The sequence below is a fragment of the Salmo salar genome, chromosome ssa22, assembly GCF_905237065.1.
Source record: "Salmo salar chromosome ssa22, Ssal_v3.1, whole genome shotgun sequence".
Classification (NCBI taxonomy): domain Eukaryota; kingdom Metazoa; phylum Chordata; class Actinopteri; order Salmoniformes; family Salmonidae; genus Salmo; species Salmo salar.
In genome coordinates, this window is record NC_059463.1 from 53,574,959 (window position 1) to 53,591,312 (window position 16,354).

General features: G+C 42.0%; 1 protein-coding gene across 1 annotated transcript in view; it reads left to right on the top strand.

Moving 5' to 3' along the window:
• The first annotated feature begins 2,228 nt into the window (after window positions 1–2,228).
• Window positions 2,229–16,354, top strand: part of LOC106583704 (SWI/SNF-related matrix-associated actin-dependent regulator of chromatin subfamily D member 1) — a 31,767-nt gene continuing 17,641 nt past the window's right edge. Inside the window, exon 1 of the mRNA XM_014168208.2 lies at window positions 2,229–2,502. Within this exon, the coding sequence (XP_014023683.1) occupies window positions 2,317–2,502 (186 nt within the window). The 5' untranslated portion in view covers window positions 2,229–2,316. The remainder of the gene's footprint in view (window positions 2,503–16,354) is intronic.

The window sequence follows — 16,354 nt, forward strand, 5'->3', positions numbered from 1 at the left end:
GATGTACTGAGAAATTATCTAAAACAACGTTGTAGGTGGCTTATTGTAGAGAAATTAACATTAAATTCTCTGGCAACAGCTCTAGTGGACATTCCTGCCGTTAGTAAATCAATTGAACGCTCCTTCAAAACATCTGTGGCATTGTGTTGTGTGACAAAACTGCACATTTTAAAGTGGCCTTTTATTGTCCCCAGCACAAGGTGTATAATGATCATGAAAAGTCCACACTCCCTGAAATATTCTTTCACTTTTAATGTCTTATTTTTTGGCAGCAAAACTTAACAAATATTTCAGCGAGTGTTTTTTTCCCTTCCTTTCTTCCAGTATTTATTTACACTTTAAAACAGGCTATTGTTTACCCTCTTAATACAGTTAACATCAGAGATGGGACCAAATCACTATTATTCGAGTCACAAACAAGTCTCAAGTCGAGTCCCAAGTAGAACGGGTCAAGACTGGAGTGAAATCCAAGTCAAGTCGAGTCACACGTTTTTAAATCAAGTCTCAAGTCAAGTAAAAAAAACATCTATACATGCAACGACTTGTTCAACTACAAATCTTTGACTATTTATTGAGGATACCAGACAGCTCTTTTGGTTATTTTGTTCCTCGACCGTCAATGTAAATAAGAATTTGTTCTTAACTGACTTGCCTAGTTAAATAAAGGTAAAATAGGAAGTCAGCATCAAATCAGCTGAAGGCATGGCAGGTTGACGTGCTTAGAATGTAGATGTATTTACAGCTCTTGGTGATCCAATATCGTAGAAAATATACAAGTAGATTTAGCAAATATATATATATATATATATATATATGCGCAAAATAAACACAAAAATAGCCTCCTGTCCTATCTGAGAAATCGAATCTGTCTAAGAGGAGCTCAAACATAAAATAAACACTTGTCTCCCAGGACCATGCAATTATAACCAATAAACTGGTTCTACAATGTAACATGCTATTGGTACATTCATTTTAATCAGACTGCATGATTATTAATGATATTTCAACGCCACGAATACATGGAACAATCATTCTACGTTATTCTGACTCCAAAGCTTGGAGCGCAGACTATTACTATGTGCGAGCGCTCCTATTACGCTATAAAATGAAACTGTATCGTAGGCCTATAAAACTTGAAACAGAAATGTCTACGTGTTACAATAAACGGTACGGTACGGGAATGGAATGATGAAACTCTAGCAATTACTGTGGTATTAGATGGCATATAGATTTACCACATGGCCTATGCATTTAAACGTCTGAAAGCAACTGCAAATATTTCAACAAGAGAAAAAAACTGGCGGGAGTTTAGAAAGCGATGTATTATGGCAATCCTCTCCCTATAATTTGACATTTTGCGCTCCACCTGATCGTACGGCTGTGAAGCAAATCATCAATCTGTTCGCTCGCTCACCCGACCTGTGTTGATTGACAGTATTCTGGTCCAATCAGAGTGCCAATCAGACTGTGCGTTTCACTAGCCAATCTGTTGCCGTTTTTTTGTTGCGAGGGCGGTGCTACGGCTACTGTCTCTGGCTGCGTGTCGCGTAAACCACGTAGACTGTGCCACAAAATGAGAGATAAAACATTACAAAACATGGCCAGATCATTTCAAATCATCCATCTCAAGTCCAGTGGTGGTTCTAGACCATTTCAACTGGGGGGGCCAAGCTGGGGCCAGTTGTACTGTTAGAGGGGCCAGTTACATTAGACGTTATTGTTGTCATATCGTTTTCTTCACTGCATTGCAGGCATTAGCAGGCAAAATACCATGTTCATAATCATCATCACTGTCTAATAACGGATGTAAAAAAAATAATGATAGCAAAAATTAGTTATGTAAAAATTATTCCCCCCCCCCCAGAACCGCTAGTGCTCAAGTCGAGTCTTGAGGCTCCAAGTCCAGGCATTTGTTTTTACCCCCTTTTTCGTGATATCCAATTACAATCTTGTCTCGAGTCCACAACTCTGGTAGACATACTAGAAATACATTAATATTAACATTTTAACCTGTTTGAAGTTGAAGAAAAATCTATAACCTGTGCTAACTGTAAAACTGCTGACTCCAGAGACCCCGTGGCAGCGGGGTCTCCATACAGAAAGGGTTTACATGCATTTGGTGGTTTTTATTTTGAAACTGCTTTCATAGGGTGCTGTAGATTGTAACATGTTTACCTCAATAAGGGCTGGTTATATGGAAATGAAACAGCAGAGGTTGCTGTCGTAAAAAGAAACGCTCCGCTACATCAACTAGACTACTCTCGCGAGTCGCGATAGTTCCGTTCCACGATCCGGCGGCGGAGACATCCAGGGGAGATGGCGGCCAGAGGTAGTTTTCAATCGGCTCCAACGGGAGGTGGTGGCGGGGGAATGGGACCCGGACCCCAGGTGCAAGGTGGAGGACCAGGCATGGGACCTGGAACTCCTGGAGGAAGGATGGGACCCTCATCGGGCGCACAGAACCACCTTTACCGATCTCCGATGCCTGGGCCTGGATACCCGGTGAGCCACGATTCAACGGCTAACGTTAGCTAGAACAAAGCCGTTTTCAAAGCGGTAGTTAGCCTATACTGTAGTAATGATATGTAGTTAACGACGGGGTACCGTTACGTTACTCGTAAAGGCCCCTGATTACTGATTGTCGTCCTTGATTTATTGTTTTGTGGTTATTCACACTGTTATGTTTATGCACAACTAGTTAGCTAGCTATTGTAGCTAACTACACTTTGTAGATGACCACCACCTACCGCGCTAGCTATGAGCTAACTCTGTCCCCAAGTGGCGGTTAAAATTAATACGTTAGCTAAACTAGCTAGTTAACGGTCTAACTAACTAGCCCATTTGCTAGTAGTTTGGCGTGTGTTAGCTAAAAGCTATCTGGGTAGCTAACTAAGTAAAATTTGATTTGTGTGGTTTTAAATCCGCGGTTGCCAGAAGATACAGAACCTACCGTTACTCCCGTTTACACAAAGTTACACTGGGGTCAGGACGCAATCCTGGTTACATTAGGAATGTGTTAGTAAATTCACTCTGGCTATCTACTCTGATTTCAGGACACTCTTGTCTGAGTGTGCCAGAGCACTGAATAACCCTACCTACATGTACATATTACCGAAATTACCTCGTCTCACCTGTACCCCAGCACATTGGCTCAGTACCGGTACCCCAATAACGATTTTGTAAATATATTATATATATATATATATATATATAATGTCGTTATTGTATTGTTACTTTTTTTAAATGTTCATTTATTTAGTAAATATTTTCTTAACTTTTATTTTTCTTAACTGCGTTGTTGGTTAAGGGCTTGTAAGTAAGCATTTCACTGTAAGGTCTAACTGTTGTATTCAGTGCATTTGACAAATAAAATTAGATTTTTTTTTTATTTGAATTAGAAAACCTGTTCATTTTGATGGTGTCAGTAAACGTCAGCAGAAAAACAATTTAAATGGTTGCCAGCAACACAGTCACTAACTAGATTACATGAAAACAGCCTAACCAGCTCTTGTAGGGCAAGTAAAATGGTCAGTGAGTTGTTCTTTCAATTGTGTCTGGAAGTAACTAGCAAGCTAGCCAACTTTAGCCAGTTAAGCATTGAGGGAAGTTTTTGAACCCATATCTTAAGCCGCTCACCACTGTGTCTTAATGTAACCCTGATTGCGTTCTGACCCCAGTGCAGCTCAGTGTAAACAAGCGTAACTGTAGGGTCTGTATATTCTGGCAACATCTGCAGATGATGGAATGAAAGGTGGTGTGTGCATCTCTACCACGGATGAGATGTATAAATGTGAAGCATCCACTTGGCGTTTCCACTCACTACCAAATATGGTAGTGAGAGGAAGGCCGCTGTCCAGCAGTAGGAGAAGATGGAACGAGATGGATTTTGGCCGACATTCTGCTAATTTTCCCATCGATGAAACATTTGATCACAATACAGTTTTCTATTTCCAAAACTAAAATCTGTTATGAACAGAGTGGACTATGTTTAGTAGACTACCCTTTGAAAAAGTTTTTTAAAATAGTGTTGTTTAGGAGTGCAAAGGCTTATTGAGTTATACAGCACACGCACACTTCACATAGGAGGCGTTCCCTAACAGAACTATGTAGATGTATGCTAGAACGTGCCAATGGAATCTCGCTGGCTCGTGCTTGGCTCTGCCCGCCTTGCTTGTTCTGCCCACTATGACTCATTTGTTCCCATTGGAAACGGCAGGCTGTGGTCTATCTGGGTTTAGTTTAAATCTTTGTCTTTACTGTAGCCATCAGGGGTTCCCAAACTTTTTTACTCAGGCCCTCCTTCCAGCATTGGGGAACATGTTTTCTCTAAATATGCATTGTTGTACAGTTTAAAAGTAAAATACACAGGATTTCAAACAGTCAGCAATAATCTATGAATTCAGGGTTTGTGAAGTTATACCGAGGCTAAATATAAGCTTTCTACAACCATAACACCCACTAATAATTTCATTATTTTATCAAAAATAGTTTTACCTGCTCTTTGCAATAATCACTGATCTGGCTTTGTAGTCTGTCTATGAAGACTGTTACAAGTTTAACTAGAACCATGCAGGTTGCTCATTCATTAATAATGACTAACTTGTTGTTGCGGCATTAGGCTATAGAAAATAAACATAGATCTCCTCAATAATCTCTCAAGCCTACATTCTCGTGACTAGCCAGCTAATCTTTATATTTCAAGTTTAGCCAACTTGGATCTATCTGCTAGCTAACAAGGTTGAACAGTTGAATTGTTATGAACACACCCTTCTGTCTGTATCCAACTGTTTGAAAAGCATGACAATGCCCCTGTGCACAAAGTGAGGTACATACAGAAATGGTTTGTCGAGATCGGTGTGGAAGAACTTGACTGGCCTGCACAGAGCCCTAACCTCAACTCCATCGAACAACTTTGAGATGAATTGGAACGGCGACTTCGAGCCTAATCGCCCAACATCAGTGCCCTACAAAACTCTGTCATATATGTTTCAATTAATCTGCTCTTGATGATACTGTCTTTGTTCTGGATTCGGAGAAAAGGGTATCTTATAAATGTCCGTGTCCAGTTGCAGGTGGTTCTATAAAAAGCTGAAATATATTAAATCCATATTTTGTATCAAGTGAGAAATGCCTCTTGCCTGTGTGTAGATCTTTGTTTTGGTCACATTGTGTGACACGCGAGCAGTACATTTGGATTTAATATCTTTCAGTTTTCTCTGTTTTCATTATCATCATCATCATGAGGTATTCTAACTCAGCCAAGCAGAACCTAGAGACCAGCGGTGGTTAACACACCTCCCCCCTTGAGCTTACCAGACGCTGCTGCTCTATCCTGGCGACGCATAGAGAAACCAGTATATTATCCATGTCTTTGTTCAGCCGTGACTCTGACAAATAGGATATTACAATTCTTCAGGTCCCATTTGATAGTATAGTCTTGAACAGAGCTTGTCTAGTTTCTTCTCCAGTGATTGTACATTCGCCAAAAGAACAGAGGGTAGAGGTGGTTTATGTACTCGCCGATTGTAGTTTCGTCAGGGTGCCCGCACGTCGACCTCTCTCGCACTGTCTCGTTCTCTTCCGAGTCTCAGGCATATTTATGTCCTGGTCCAGTGTGAGCCGTATGTCCTGAGCCTCTGACTCGTTGAAGTAGAAATCTTTGTGTTAGTTAGTGATCGCTGTTCTGATGCCCAGAAGCTCTTTTGGGTCATAAGGAACCATTGTGGAAACAATAGTTAATATCAGCGCAACAACAAAAAAAAGCACAAAATAGCAGAATTGATCCGGAGCCCGTAAAATGGCTTCTATCCATTGCAGCACCATTCTAATGCATTTAGAATTACAAGCAGGTTAGTTGAAACATCTATGGCAGCGTTTGGTATAAGCTAACCCAGCGTTGGGCAACTTTGATGGGGGGGGCACAAAACTTATGAGGGTCTGTAGTGGCTCGTGGGTCTACGTACCCACATCCATACCCACATATGCAGTTATTCCCCTGAAAAGCATTTCTCAGTGAAAGAAAGATCTGTCTACTTTTGTCTCATGTCACTGCCTGGATCACAAAATCGTACCTCACCGGCAGCAGTGGCGTCCTTCCTAGTCACTCTGCCACACATTCTATAAGCTTCAGAACAACTCCCTAGTTGTTGTGTAGAAAACCAAGGTTGCACAGACGTGTAAAATCGATCCGTTGAGAATTTTAATGGCTGTTGAATTCTTCATTCCACTCACACACAGTAACGTCCATTTATTACTGCAAAGATACATCCACCTTGATTTTTTTTCTTGGCATGTAAACTGCAATGTCCTTCTGCTCTCTCGAAGACCGGGCAAAGGGTTTGCAGATGAAATGGCAATAAAGAACAAATATTTTCCTATAGCGTTTGAGGCACGCTTCGGTGGTGAGTTCTCGTCCAGCAACTCCATCTATTAGTGTACAGAATCACAAACCTCTGCTTTAGAACCTCGTCTATCTACATGACTCACTGAAATCACTATGGCGACAAATGTGAGAATACATTCTCCAATGTGGATGAAAACTAAAGAATAAATAGATGGCTGAAGGTAGGGTGCAGAGTCATGGTCATTAGATACCAAACAGACTGAAACGGGGAGAAACTACCCGATCTTATCCGATAAGGCTACATTTACACAGGCAGCCCAATTCTGATCTTTTGGCCAATTATTGGCAAAATAGCTGATCTGATTGGTCAAATGACCCATAAGAGGAAAAATAATCAGATTTGGACTGCCTGTGTATATGCACGCACATTTTTGTTTTCTATTAAATAACAGTTTGAAACATTTGACCACAGGTGTGCCCTAATGAACACGACCCAGGTGTTGTGGTCTGTAGACAGACAGACATGTAGACAGACAGACATGTAGACAGACAGACATGTAGACAGACAGACATGTAGACAGACAGACATGTAGACAGACGTAGAGAGAGTCAGAGGCTGCAGCTTGCAGTAGAGAACAGGAGAGGGTAGAGCTGAGTCAAAAAACTAAAATTACAGACGTCACCTTCCTCTTAGTGCCTCATTTAGCTGTACGTCATTTATTTTTGGTGATTTTGCTACAAAATGTTCCTGTAGATTGTTCTGAAACCATTATTTGTAGGGATGCACCGATGCCAATATCCTCCTTGCCAAAAATAAACTGATAACCGATATTTACAATTTTAGCGGCCTTTTAAGCATTCTAGTACAGTTAAAAAGTTAACACACACATGGACGCAGCGTTCTAAGGCACTGCATTTCAGTGCAAGAGGCGTCACTACAGTCACTGGTTCAAATCCAGGCTGTATCACATCCGGGTGTGATTGGGAGTCCCATAGGGCAGCGCACAATTGGCACAGCGTTCGTCCGGGTTTGAGCGGGGTAGGCCATCATTGTAAATAAGAATTTGTTCTTAACTTCACTAGGGTAGGGGGCAGCATTCGGAATTTTGGATGAAAAGCGTGTCCAAATTAAACTGCCTGCTACTCAGGTCCAGAAGCTAGGATATGCATATAATTGGTAGATTTGCACAGAAAGTACTATTATTCTGAAAGGCTGTTTTTCCATTGAAAGCCTATCCACCATACAAAGACTTAGGACCCAGTTCACGATCTCTATGGCTTCTTCTACATGTGGCCAGTCTTTAGGCATTGTTTCAGGCGTTTACTCTGAAAAACGAGGGAGATACAGCACTTTCAATGAGTGGACAGTGGAAATTTCCAGACATGAGTCCAGCGTGTGATCGTGAATGCGCCTTTCTTGTTTCTCCTTTTCTATTGCACCAACAAAACGGAGATTTTTGGACATAGAGGGACATTATCGAACAAAACAAACATTTATTGTGTAACATGGAGTCCTGGGAGTGCCACCAGATGAAGATCATCAAAGGTAAGTGATTCATTTAATCGCTATTTCTGACTTTTGTAAGTCCTCTCCTTGGCTGGAAAATGTCTGTATGGTGTTTTGTGGCTAGGCGCTGTCCTAACATAATCACATGGTGTGCTTTCACCGTAAAGCCTTTTTGAAATCTGACACAGCGGCTGGATTAACAAGACGTTTATCTTTCATCCTATGTATAACACTTGTATCTTTCATCAATGTTTATGAGTATTTCTGTAATTTGATTTGGCTCTCTGCAATTTCACCGGATGTTATTTGAGACAACGCGCTGAACATAACGCGCCATGCCTTTTTGAAATCGGACACTGTGGTTGGATTAACAAGAACTTTATCTTTAAAATGGTGTAATTATGGGACTTCTGTTTGAATTTGGCGCCCTGCAATTTCACTGGCTGTTGTCGAGGTGGGACGCTAGCGTCCCAATGATACCAGAGAGGTTAACTGACTTGCCTAGTTAAAGGTTACACACACCACACTGACCAAAAAGTTATTTTGTTGGCATTTACGTATGTCCCCATTACCAGTAAAACATAATCACAACCTCTTTCTTTCACTTGCTATGCTGTTTCGTTGTTCATTTTTTCAGTTTCATTCTCAACCAGGATTTCATCATACATGTCAAGCAGTTAAGTTTCATCTCTGAAATACAGTGTAGACATTGTTAATGTTGTAAATGACTATTGTAGCTGGAGACAGTTGATTTTTATAGAATATCTACAGTGGAATATTTACAGCGCAAACTGTCTCTAACCAGAATCGAATGTGGGAGGCCCCGGTGCACACCCGGTAAGAGGACAAGTACATTAGTGTCTCATTTGAGAAACAGACGCCTCACAAGTCCTCAACTGGCAGCTTCATTAAATAGTACCCGCAACACACTAGTCTCAACGTCAAGTGAAGAGGCGACTCCGAGATGCTGGCCTTTTAGGCAGAGTTCCTCTGTCCATTGTCTTAGAGCCAGTTTGTGCTGTTCTGTGAAGGGAGTAGTACACAGCGTTGTACGAGATCTTTAGTTTCTTGGCAATTTCTCACATGGAATAGCCTTAATTTCTCAGAACAAGAATAGACTGACGAGTTTCAGAAGAAAGTGCTTTGTTTCTGGCCATTTTGAGCCTGTAGTCGAACCCACAAATGCTGATGCTCCATATACTCAACTAGTCTAAAGAAGGACCGTTTGATTGCTTATTTAATCAGGACAACAGTTTTCAGCTGTGCTAACATATTTGCAGAAGAGTTTTCTAATGATCAATTAGCCTTTTAAAATGATAAACTTGGATTAGCTAACACAACGTGCCATTGGAACACAGGAGTGACGGTTGCTGATAATGGGCCTCTGTACGCCTATGTAGATATTCCATTAAAAATCAGACGTTTTGAGCTACAGTAGTCATTTACAACATTAACAATGTCTACAGTGTATTTCTGATCAATTTGATGTTATTTTAATGGACCAAAAATGTGCTTTTCTTTCAAAGACAAGGACATTTCTAAGTGACCCCAAACTTTTGAACGGTAGTGTATGTATTTGATCAAAACAGTAAAACTATTCTCCCTCTCTGAGTCAACTACTCACCACATTTTATGCACTGCAGTGATAGCTAGCTGTAGCTTATGCTTTGAGTACTAGAGTCATTATCTGATCCTTTGATTGGGTGGACAACATGTCAGTTCATGCTGCAAGAGCTCTGATAGGTTGGAGGGCGTCCTCCGGAGGTTGTCATAATTACTGTGTAAGTCTATGGAAGCGGGTGAGAACCATAAGCCTCCTAGGTTTGTATTGAAGTCAATGTACCTAGAGGAGGACGGAAGCTAGCTTTCCTCCGGCTACACCATGGCGCTACCCTACAGAGTGCTGAGGCTACTGTAGACCTTCACTGGGGGAAAAAGTGTATTATAATCAATTATTTGGTGACGTGAATATATTGAGTATAGGTTTATCTTAAAAGGATAACTTATGTTTTACAATTTGTTTTGTTTTTATTAAATTTACTGATGGCGGTCCTCCCCTTCTTCCTCCTCCTCGGAGCCTCCACTGGAATATCATATATTTCTCGTCGTAATAGTATTAATGGAGCCACTTTACCACTGGAGTAGGCTGTAGTTAGTATGGTTTAGATGTGCCAGCGGAGCGCGCCATTTACAGTGAGTAGACCTACATCAAGTAGCCTATGTCTAGCGCTGGAACGTTTTGTAGGACATTAGTCTACATTTTACTGATAGCCATGTGTAGGCTAATTTGATTAATCTATTGAGCAGCAATATCATATTTAGAGTTCGCAATCTAGTTTTGAGTTCTCACCTTCCTCATTTGGAGGAAGGTGCTGCTGATAATGGAAAGTAACTAACTGTACATTAAACATTTTATTATTGTTGTGTTTGTTGTTGTCGAGCAAAATGGGTTACATTTATCGCGATATTACTTTTTGTCCATATCACCCAGCCAGCATCCCCCAAAAATTATTTGTTAATTTATTGGGGATTTGTCGTTATTGGAAAAAATGTCAATTTATCACGATATGGATTTTTTTTATATACTGCCCATCACTAGGAGAGGGCAGAGGGCTTCAGCGTTGATGAGCAAGGCACACATCACACAGCACAGCCCCCCCTCCAAGTCTGTAGAGAGGAGAGGGAAAGGAGAGAGAGAGTGTGTGCATCAGCGTTGATGTGAGCAGAACAGATCAGACAGCCCTCCCTCCAAGGCTGCAGAGAGGAGAGGGAAAGAGAGGTGTGCCTCTGGCTGGAGCCATACCGGTCTGTTCTGAAGGCGTCTCATCTATCCTCTCCTCTGCCTACTAGCTACCGTCTCTATATAAGTACTCATGCATTCAGAAACACGAAGTCGCCTGTTTGAGTTCCTAGCACATGGATTGGTGAGTGATTTGGTTGTGTGTTGTGGATGATTTTTGTTGCTATCGTTTTTTATGAGGATTTTTTTGCAGTAAAATTTCCAGGTTATTTCACCTATTGCCTTATATCTGAAATATTTTATTGGGTAGTGAAAAGATACATTTTGTTTCTTATTTAAGGATTTGCAAACTTTACATTAATTTTAAGATGACTATTATATATTTTTATTGTGAATGTAAAATAAGTTGGCCTTGATTCAATATAAGGATGTTGTAATTCAATCTGTATTTTGTCTAGTGCTGATGTTTGTTATATTGTCCTTGAATGGTCGTTCAATTTAGTTCCGATCTACATTAAATATCAGAGCATTTCTACCTGTATTTCAACACATGGATTTTTTTTTCACTTGTTGCTGCTCACCAATGTTTCCTGTATACTCAACAATGTTTCTTGAATGCGTATCCTATTCATGAGTCTTTTAGTTATTCATAAATAATGATGAGGAATTTAGTAGAGTTTTCATGCCATTGAAACAGCCTCTATCCAGAGAATCACCTTGTTTGTACTATTCCTTCCACTACCATCCTCACCAAGCCACATCCTTGACCCTGACTGGTATGGTACCGAACATAACTTATCTGCAGTGTTTTCCTCAAGTGAGTAGAGTAGAGTAGCCAGCCAAATAGAAAAAGTAGCCAGCCTGGCGCCCCCGGCCGAAGAAGCTCTGTTTTGGTGGCATCTGGAACATTCTAATGCCTTGATTCCATCTTAAATACACAGTGAAATTATTGAATACTTTATCGAGTTTACCTCCCAGATTGGAATAATTTGTTGTGGTATTGTGAAGAAAGACATTACTTTACAATTTAAATAACTGAACATGTATGAATTCAGTGTATTGTTAGAAACCTTTTTTAACAATTAACTTCTCTTCTCTTGAGATCGTAAAGTTGTATTTACAATTTTACTGCAAGATATCAATTGCCACAATGTTTGTTCTTCATATTATGGATTTTATTAAAACAGACACATTATCTTAAATACATTTTAAGGTTTTGTTTTTCCAGGTTATGTTTTGCTCTCAAAATCAAATCGTTTTTTTTTTTTTAAATAGAAAAACAACAATGTGATGTAAGTCCACAGCAATGCTTAAACCACACCAGGAGACTGCTTTTGAGGTCTGAAAAATCGGAGATGTTGCGTTTTGTTGGTGTATTTCAAAATAAATTATTTAACCTTTTATTTAAGTGGGAAAGTCAGTTAAGAACAAATTCTTATTTACAATGATGGCCTACCAGGGAACAGTGGGTTAACTGCCTTGTTCAGGGGCAGAACGACAGATTTGTACCTTGTCAGCTCGGGGATTCAATCCAGCAACCTTTCGGTTACTGGCCCAACGCTCTAACCACTAGGCTACCCCAAAAGTGACCCTTTAATTCCAGTGGACAACTAGCAAAAGTGACCCTTTAATTCCAGTGGACACCTAGCAAAAGTGACCCTTTAATTCCAGTGGACACCTAGCAAAAGTGACCCTTTAATTCCAGTGAACACCTAGCAAAAGTTACCCTTTAATTCCAGTGGACACCTAGCAAAAGTTACCCTTTAATTCCAGTGGACACCTAGCAAAAGTTACCCTTTAATTCCAGTGGACACCTAGCAAAAGTTACCCTTTAATTCCAGTGGACAACTAGCAAAAGTGACCCTTTAATTCCAGTGGACACCTAGCAAAAGTGACCCTTTAATTCCAGTGGACACCTAGCAAAAGTTACCCTTTAATTCCAGTGGACACCTAGCAAAAGTGACCCTTTAATTCCAGTGGACAACTAGCAAAAGTGACCCTTTAATTCCAGTGGACAACTAGCAAAAGTGACCCTTTAATTCCAGTGGACAACTAGCAAAAGTGACCCTTTAATTCCAGTGGACACCTAGCAAGAGGCTGTTGTTTAGCAGTGGTTTTGTAGCACACGTGATCATAGAGTTTGCAAAACAAATACACACTGGATTGATAAAAATAATCATATCATTCTGGCAGGTAATTGTAGGCTATTTTGTAGTTAACATTTATTTGAGAATGTTTTTGGGGAAAGCCTTCAGTTTGCATTAGCATCACCGCTAACGGCTACAAAAAGTGGTAGACACGCACCACACACACACGGGCATTTTTGTTGCCTCTTCAGAAGGTGGCAGGAAATACGAATCACTGATGCATTCTGTTCATGTCTTTATGATAAACTTGGGCAAATTTGATAAATGTTCAATACCTTTAGTTGATTCAATACCTTTTTGAATATTGTTGAATTCCGTTTTAATGTCTGGATTTCGTGAATGCCCTAATTATCATATTTGGACCAGAATGAGTCTCTAAATGCAGCCACTGACTGATGAGTCACTCACTTTAGTGTCACTGTCTGGCAAGCCCCGACATCCTAAGAAAGGAAACCAAAGAAATCCTTTGGTTTACTTCGCCCGATAGGATACCATGGACATATAATCACACTGCATAATTTATGAATGTCAAAGGCATATAGAAGACCAACGTTGTCAGTTCAACTCCTTTTATAAACTAGTTAACCCTTCCTGTTCAGTTGTCAATAAAAGAAGGCTGGCCATGCGAAGCACGCAAAAATTAATTCAACGTATGTGTCAGAACAATAATTAGGCTAAGAACTCAGACGCACTGGTAGGATTTTCAAACGTTTGCCTGCCGACAGTACCTCTAAACAGTGTTGACAGTCAATCTCTTGTGTTCACACAACAATGACCTTGGAAGTCGTCAGCCACTCAGCCTTGTTAAAATACTCCAAACCAGAAGGTGGCATTAGCGTTGTTTGGCAATGCATATCCTGTGCGTATTGCTTATGGTCTAGATTCCAAGCTATCTGCGCTGATGTTGCTATTGTTGTAGAAATCACTTGTTACTAGCCAGATGGCCACAGCTAGATAACTACCTAGCAAGATGACGAAGAAACAATTTAATCCACCCCATTATCCCATACTGCCAGTGCCAGCCCATAGCCAAATGTTTAGCTAGCTCGCTAAGGACATTGCACTAACTCGGCAGCTAACACAGGCAGCTGTTTCATGGAAACTAGCTAATCAATACTAGCTACATTTGTTAGCTATCTTGTAGGATGTATTTAGTGTTGTGTGCATTGCGTCTGTGCACTTAGCTAGCTACCATCCCATAGCCTACATATGAAGTCTGACTGGCTCATCTGTGGATGTACAGAGAAAATACCCGCTTCCTCTTTTTTGGGGCTCCCCGCGTAGGGGGAGTAAAAACTCAGCGGACACTATGAAAGCTTAAACCAAGTTTATTCTTCCCAGAGGATCAATACAGCTGCATTAGACAAAAAACTTTTCACACAAGCACTGATATTTAACCCTTCCTCCTAGGCTGAGTCTCCTACATATCTGTACAAACATTGTATCTTTCCTGCTAGGCAGGACACTAAGTGATGCGGGCCATAAACTTGTATTTCTCCCTTAACGTGACCTGATCTTGACCCCCTCCCCTCACTAATCCATGGCTCTCTCCCCTTATCAATGCCTGACCTGGACCCCCTCCATCACTAATCCATGGCTCTCTCCCCTTATCAATGCCTGACCTGGACCCCCTCCATCACTAATCCATGGCTCTCTCCCCTTATCAATGCCTGACCTGGACCCCCTCCATCACTAATCCATGGCTCTCTCCCCTTATCAATGCCTGACCTGGACCCCCTCCATCACTAATCCATGGCTCTCTCCCCTTATCAATGCCTGCCACGTGATCGCTTTCCCTACACTCAGTACATTCCAAGCTTAATTGCACCCACCATATACATATCCTCCTACACCAGAGGTTAATGGTTATGGCACAACTCATTTCTCTATTACAACTAATGATTAATAAGGATTTAAAGTTCATAAATCCAAACTATCAGTACTCTCCTTCCTCTGTGTGAAGAAATTAGACTGCAACCAACCGCAGCGCACACCAGGAGGCGGAGCAGACGGCAGACTGCGTTTCCCTTCCATTGCTCGCTTTGTGACTGACGGGTGACTATCCTATCAATAGATTACTATAAGATGCATATCGTTAATTCTAGCGGGAGAGGGCTTGAAAGACTAGCGAATTTAAACTTTTAAATGAGAAGTAGCCGGCTGTAAATGAGTCTAACCGGCTGATTTTTGCCGACAGCCGGCGCAAATGGAAAACACTATCTGTTGAACACATTCGGTAGACCTCATCAAAAGGAGAATGTTTAGTCTAAGGCAGAATTAACACCTGCAAAGATGAATCTACCAGTAGATGATAGGAAAACATTTTGTTCCTCATCTCAACCATCAGTAGCACCTCTTCTCTCCACCTCTTTCTTCCCTTTCTCTCCCACAACCTCTTCTTCTCCCTTTTCTCCTCCTCTTTTATCCTTTTCTACTCTTTTCTCCTATCAAACACCATTCATCTTTTCCTCTCCAAACTCTAACCCCTCCCTATTTCTTCTCTCCTCCAGACTCTAACCTCTCCCTCCTCCAGACTCTAACCTCTCCCTCCTCCAGACTCTAACCCCTCCCTGTCTCTTCTCTCCCTGCTCCAGACTCTAACCCCTCCCTGTCTCTTCTCTCCCTGCTCCAGACTCTAACCCCTCCCTGTCTCTTCTCTCCCTGCTCCAGACTCTAACCCCTCCCTGTCTCTTCTCTCCCTGCTCCAGACTCTAACCCCTCCCTGTCTCTTCTCTCCCTGCTCCAGACTCTAACCCCTCCCTGTCTCTTCTCTCCCTGCTCCAGACTCTAACCTCTCCCTGTCTCTTCTCTCCCTGCTCCAGACTCTAACCCCTCCCTGTCTCTTCTCTCCCTGCTCCAGACTCTAACCCCTCCCTGTCTCTTCTCTCCCTGCTCCAGACTCTAACCCCTCCCTGTCTCTTCTCTCCCTGCTCCAGACTCTAACCCCTCCCTGTCTCTTCTCTCCCTGCTCCAGACTCTAACCCCTCCCTGTCTCTTCTCTCCCTGCTCCAGACTCTAACCCCTCCCTGTCTCTTCTCTCCCTGCTCCAGACTCTAACCCCCTCCCTCCTCCAGACTCTAAACCTCTCTCCCTCCTCCAGACTCTAACCCCTCCCTGTCTCTTCTCTCCCTGCTCCAGACTCTAACCCCTCCCTGTCTCTTCTCTCCCTGCTCCAGACTCTAACCCCTCCCTGTCTCTTCTCTCCCTGCTCCAGACTCTAACCCCTCCCTGTCTCTTCTCTCCCTGCTCCAGACTCTAACCCCTCCCTCCTCAGTCTCTAACCTCTCCCTCCTCCAGACTCTAACCCCTCCCTGTCTCTTCTCTCCCTGCTCCAGACTCTAACCCCTCCCTGTCTCTTCTCTCCCTGCTCCAGACTCTAACCCCTCCCTGTCTCTTCTCTCCCTGCTCCAGACTCTAACCCCTCCCTGTCTCTTCTCTCCCTGCTCCAGACTCTAACCCCTCCCTGTCTCTTCTCTCCCTGCTCCAGACTCTAACCCCTCCCTGTCTCTTCTCTCCCTGCTCCAGACTCTAACCCCTCCCTCCTGTCTCTACCCTCTCCCTGCTCCAGACTCTAACCCCTCCCTGTCTCTTCTCTCCCTCCTCCAGACTCTAACCCC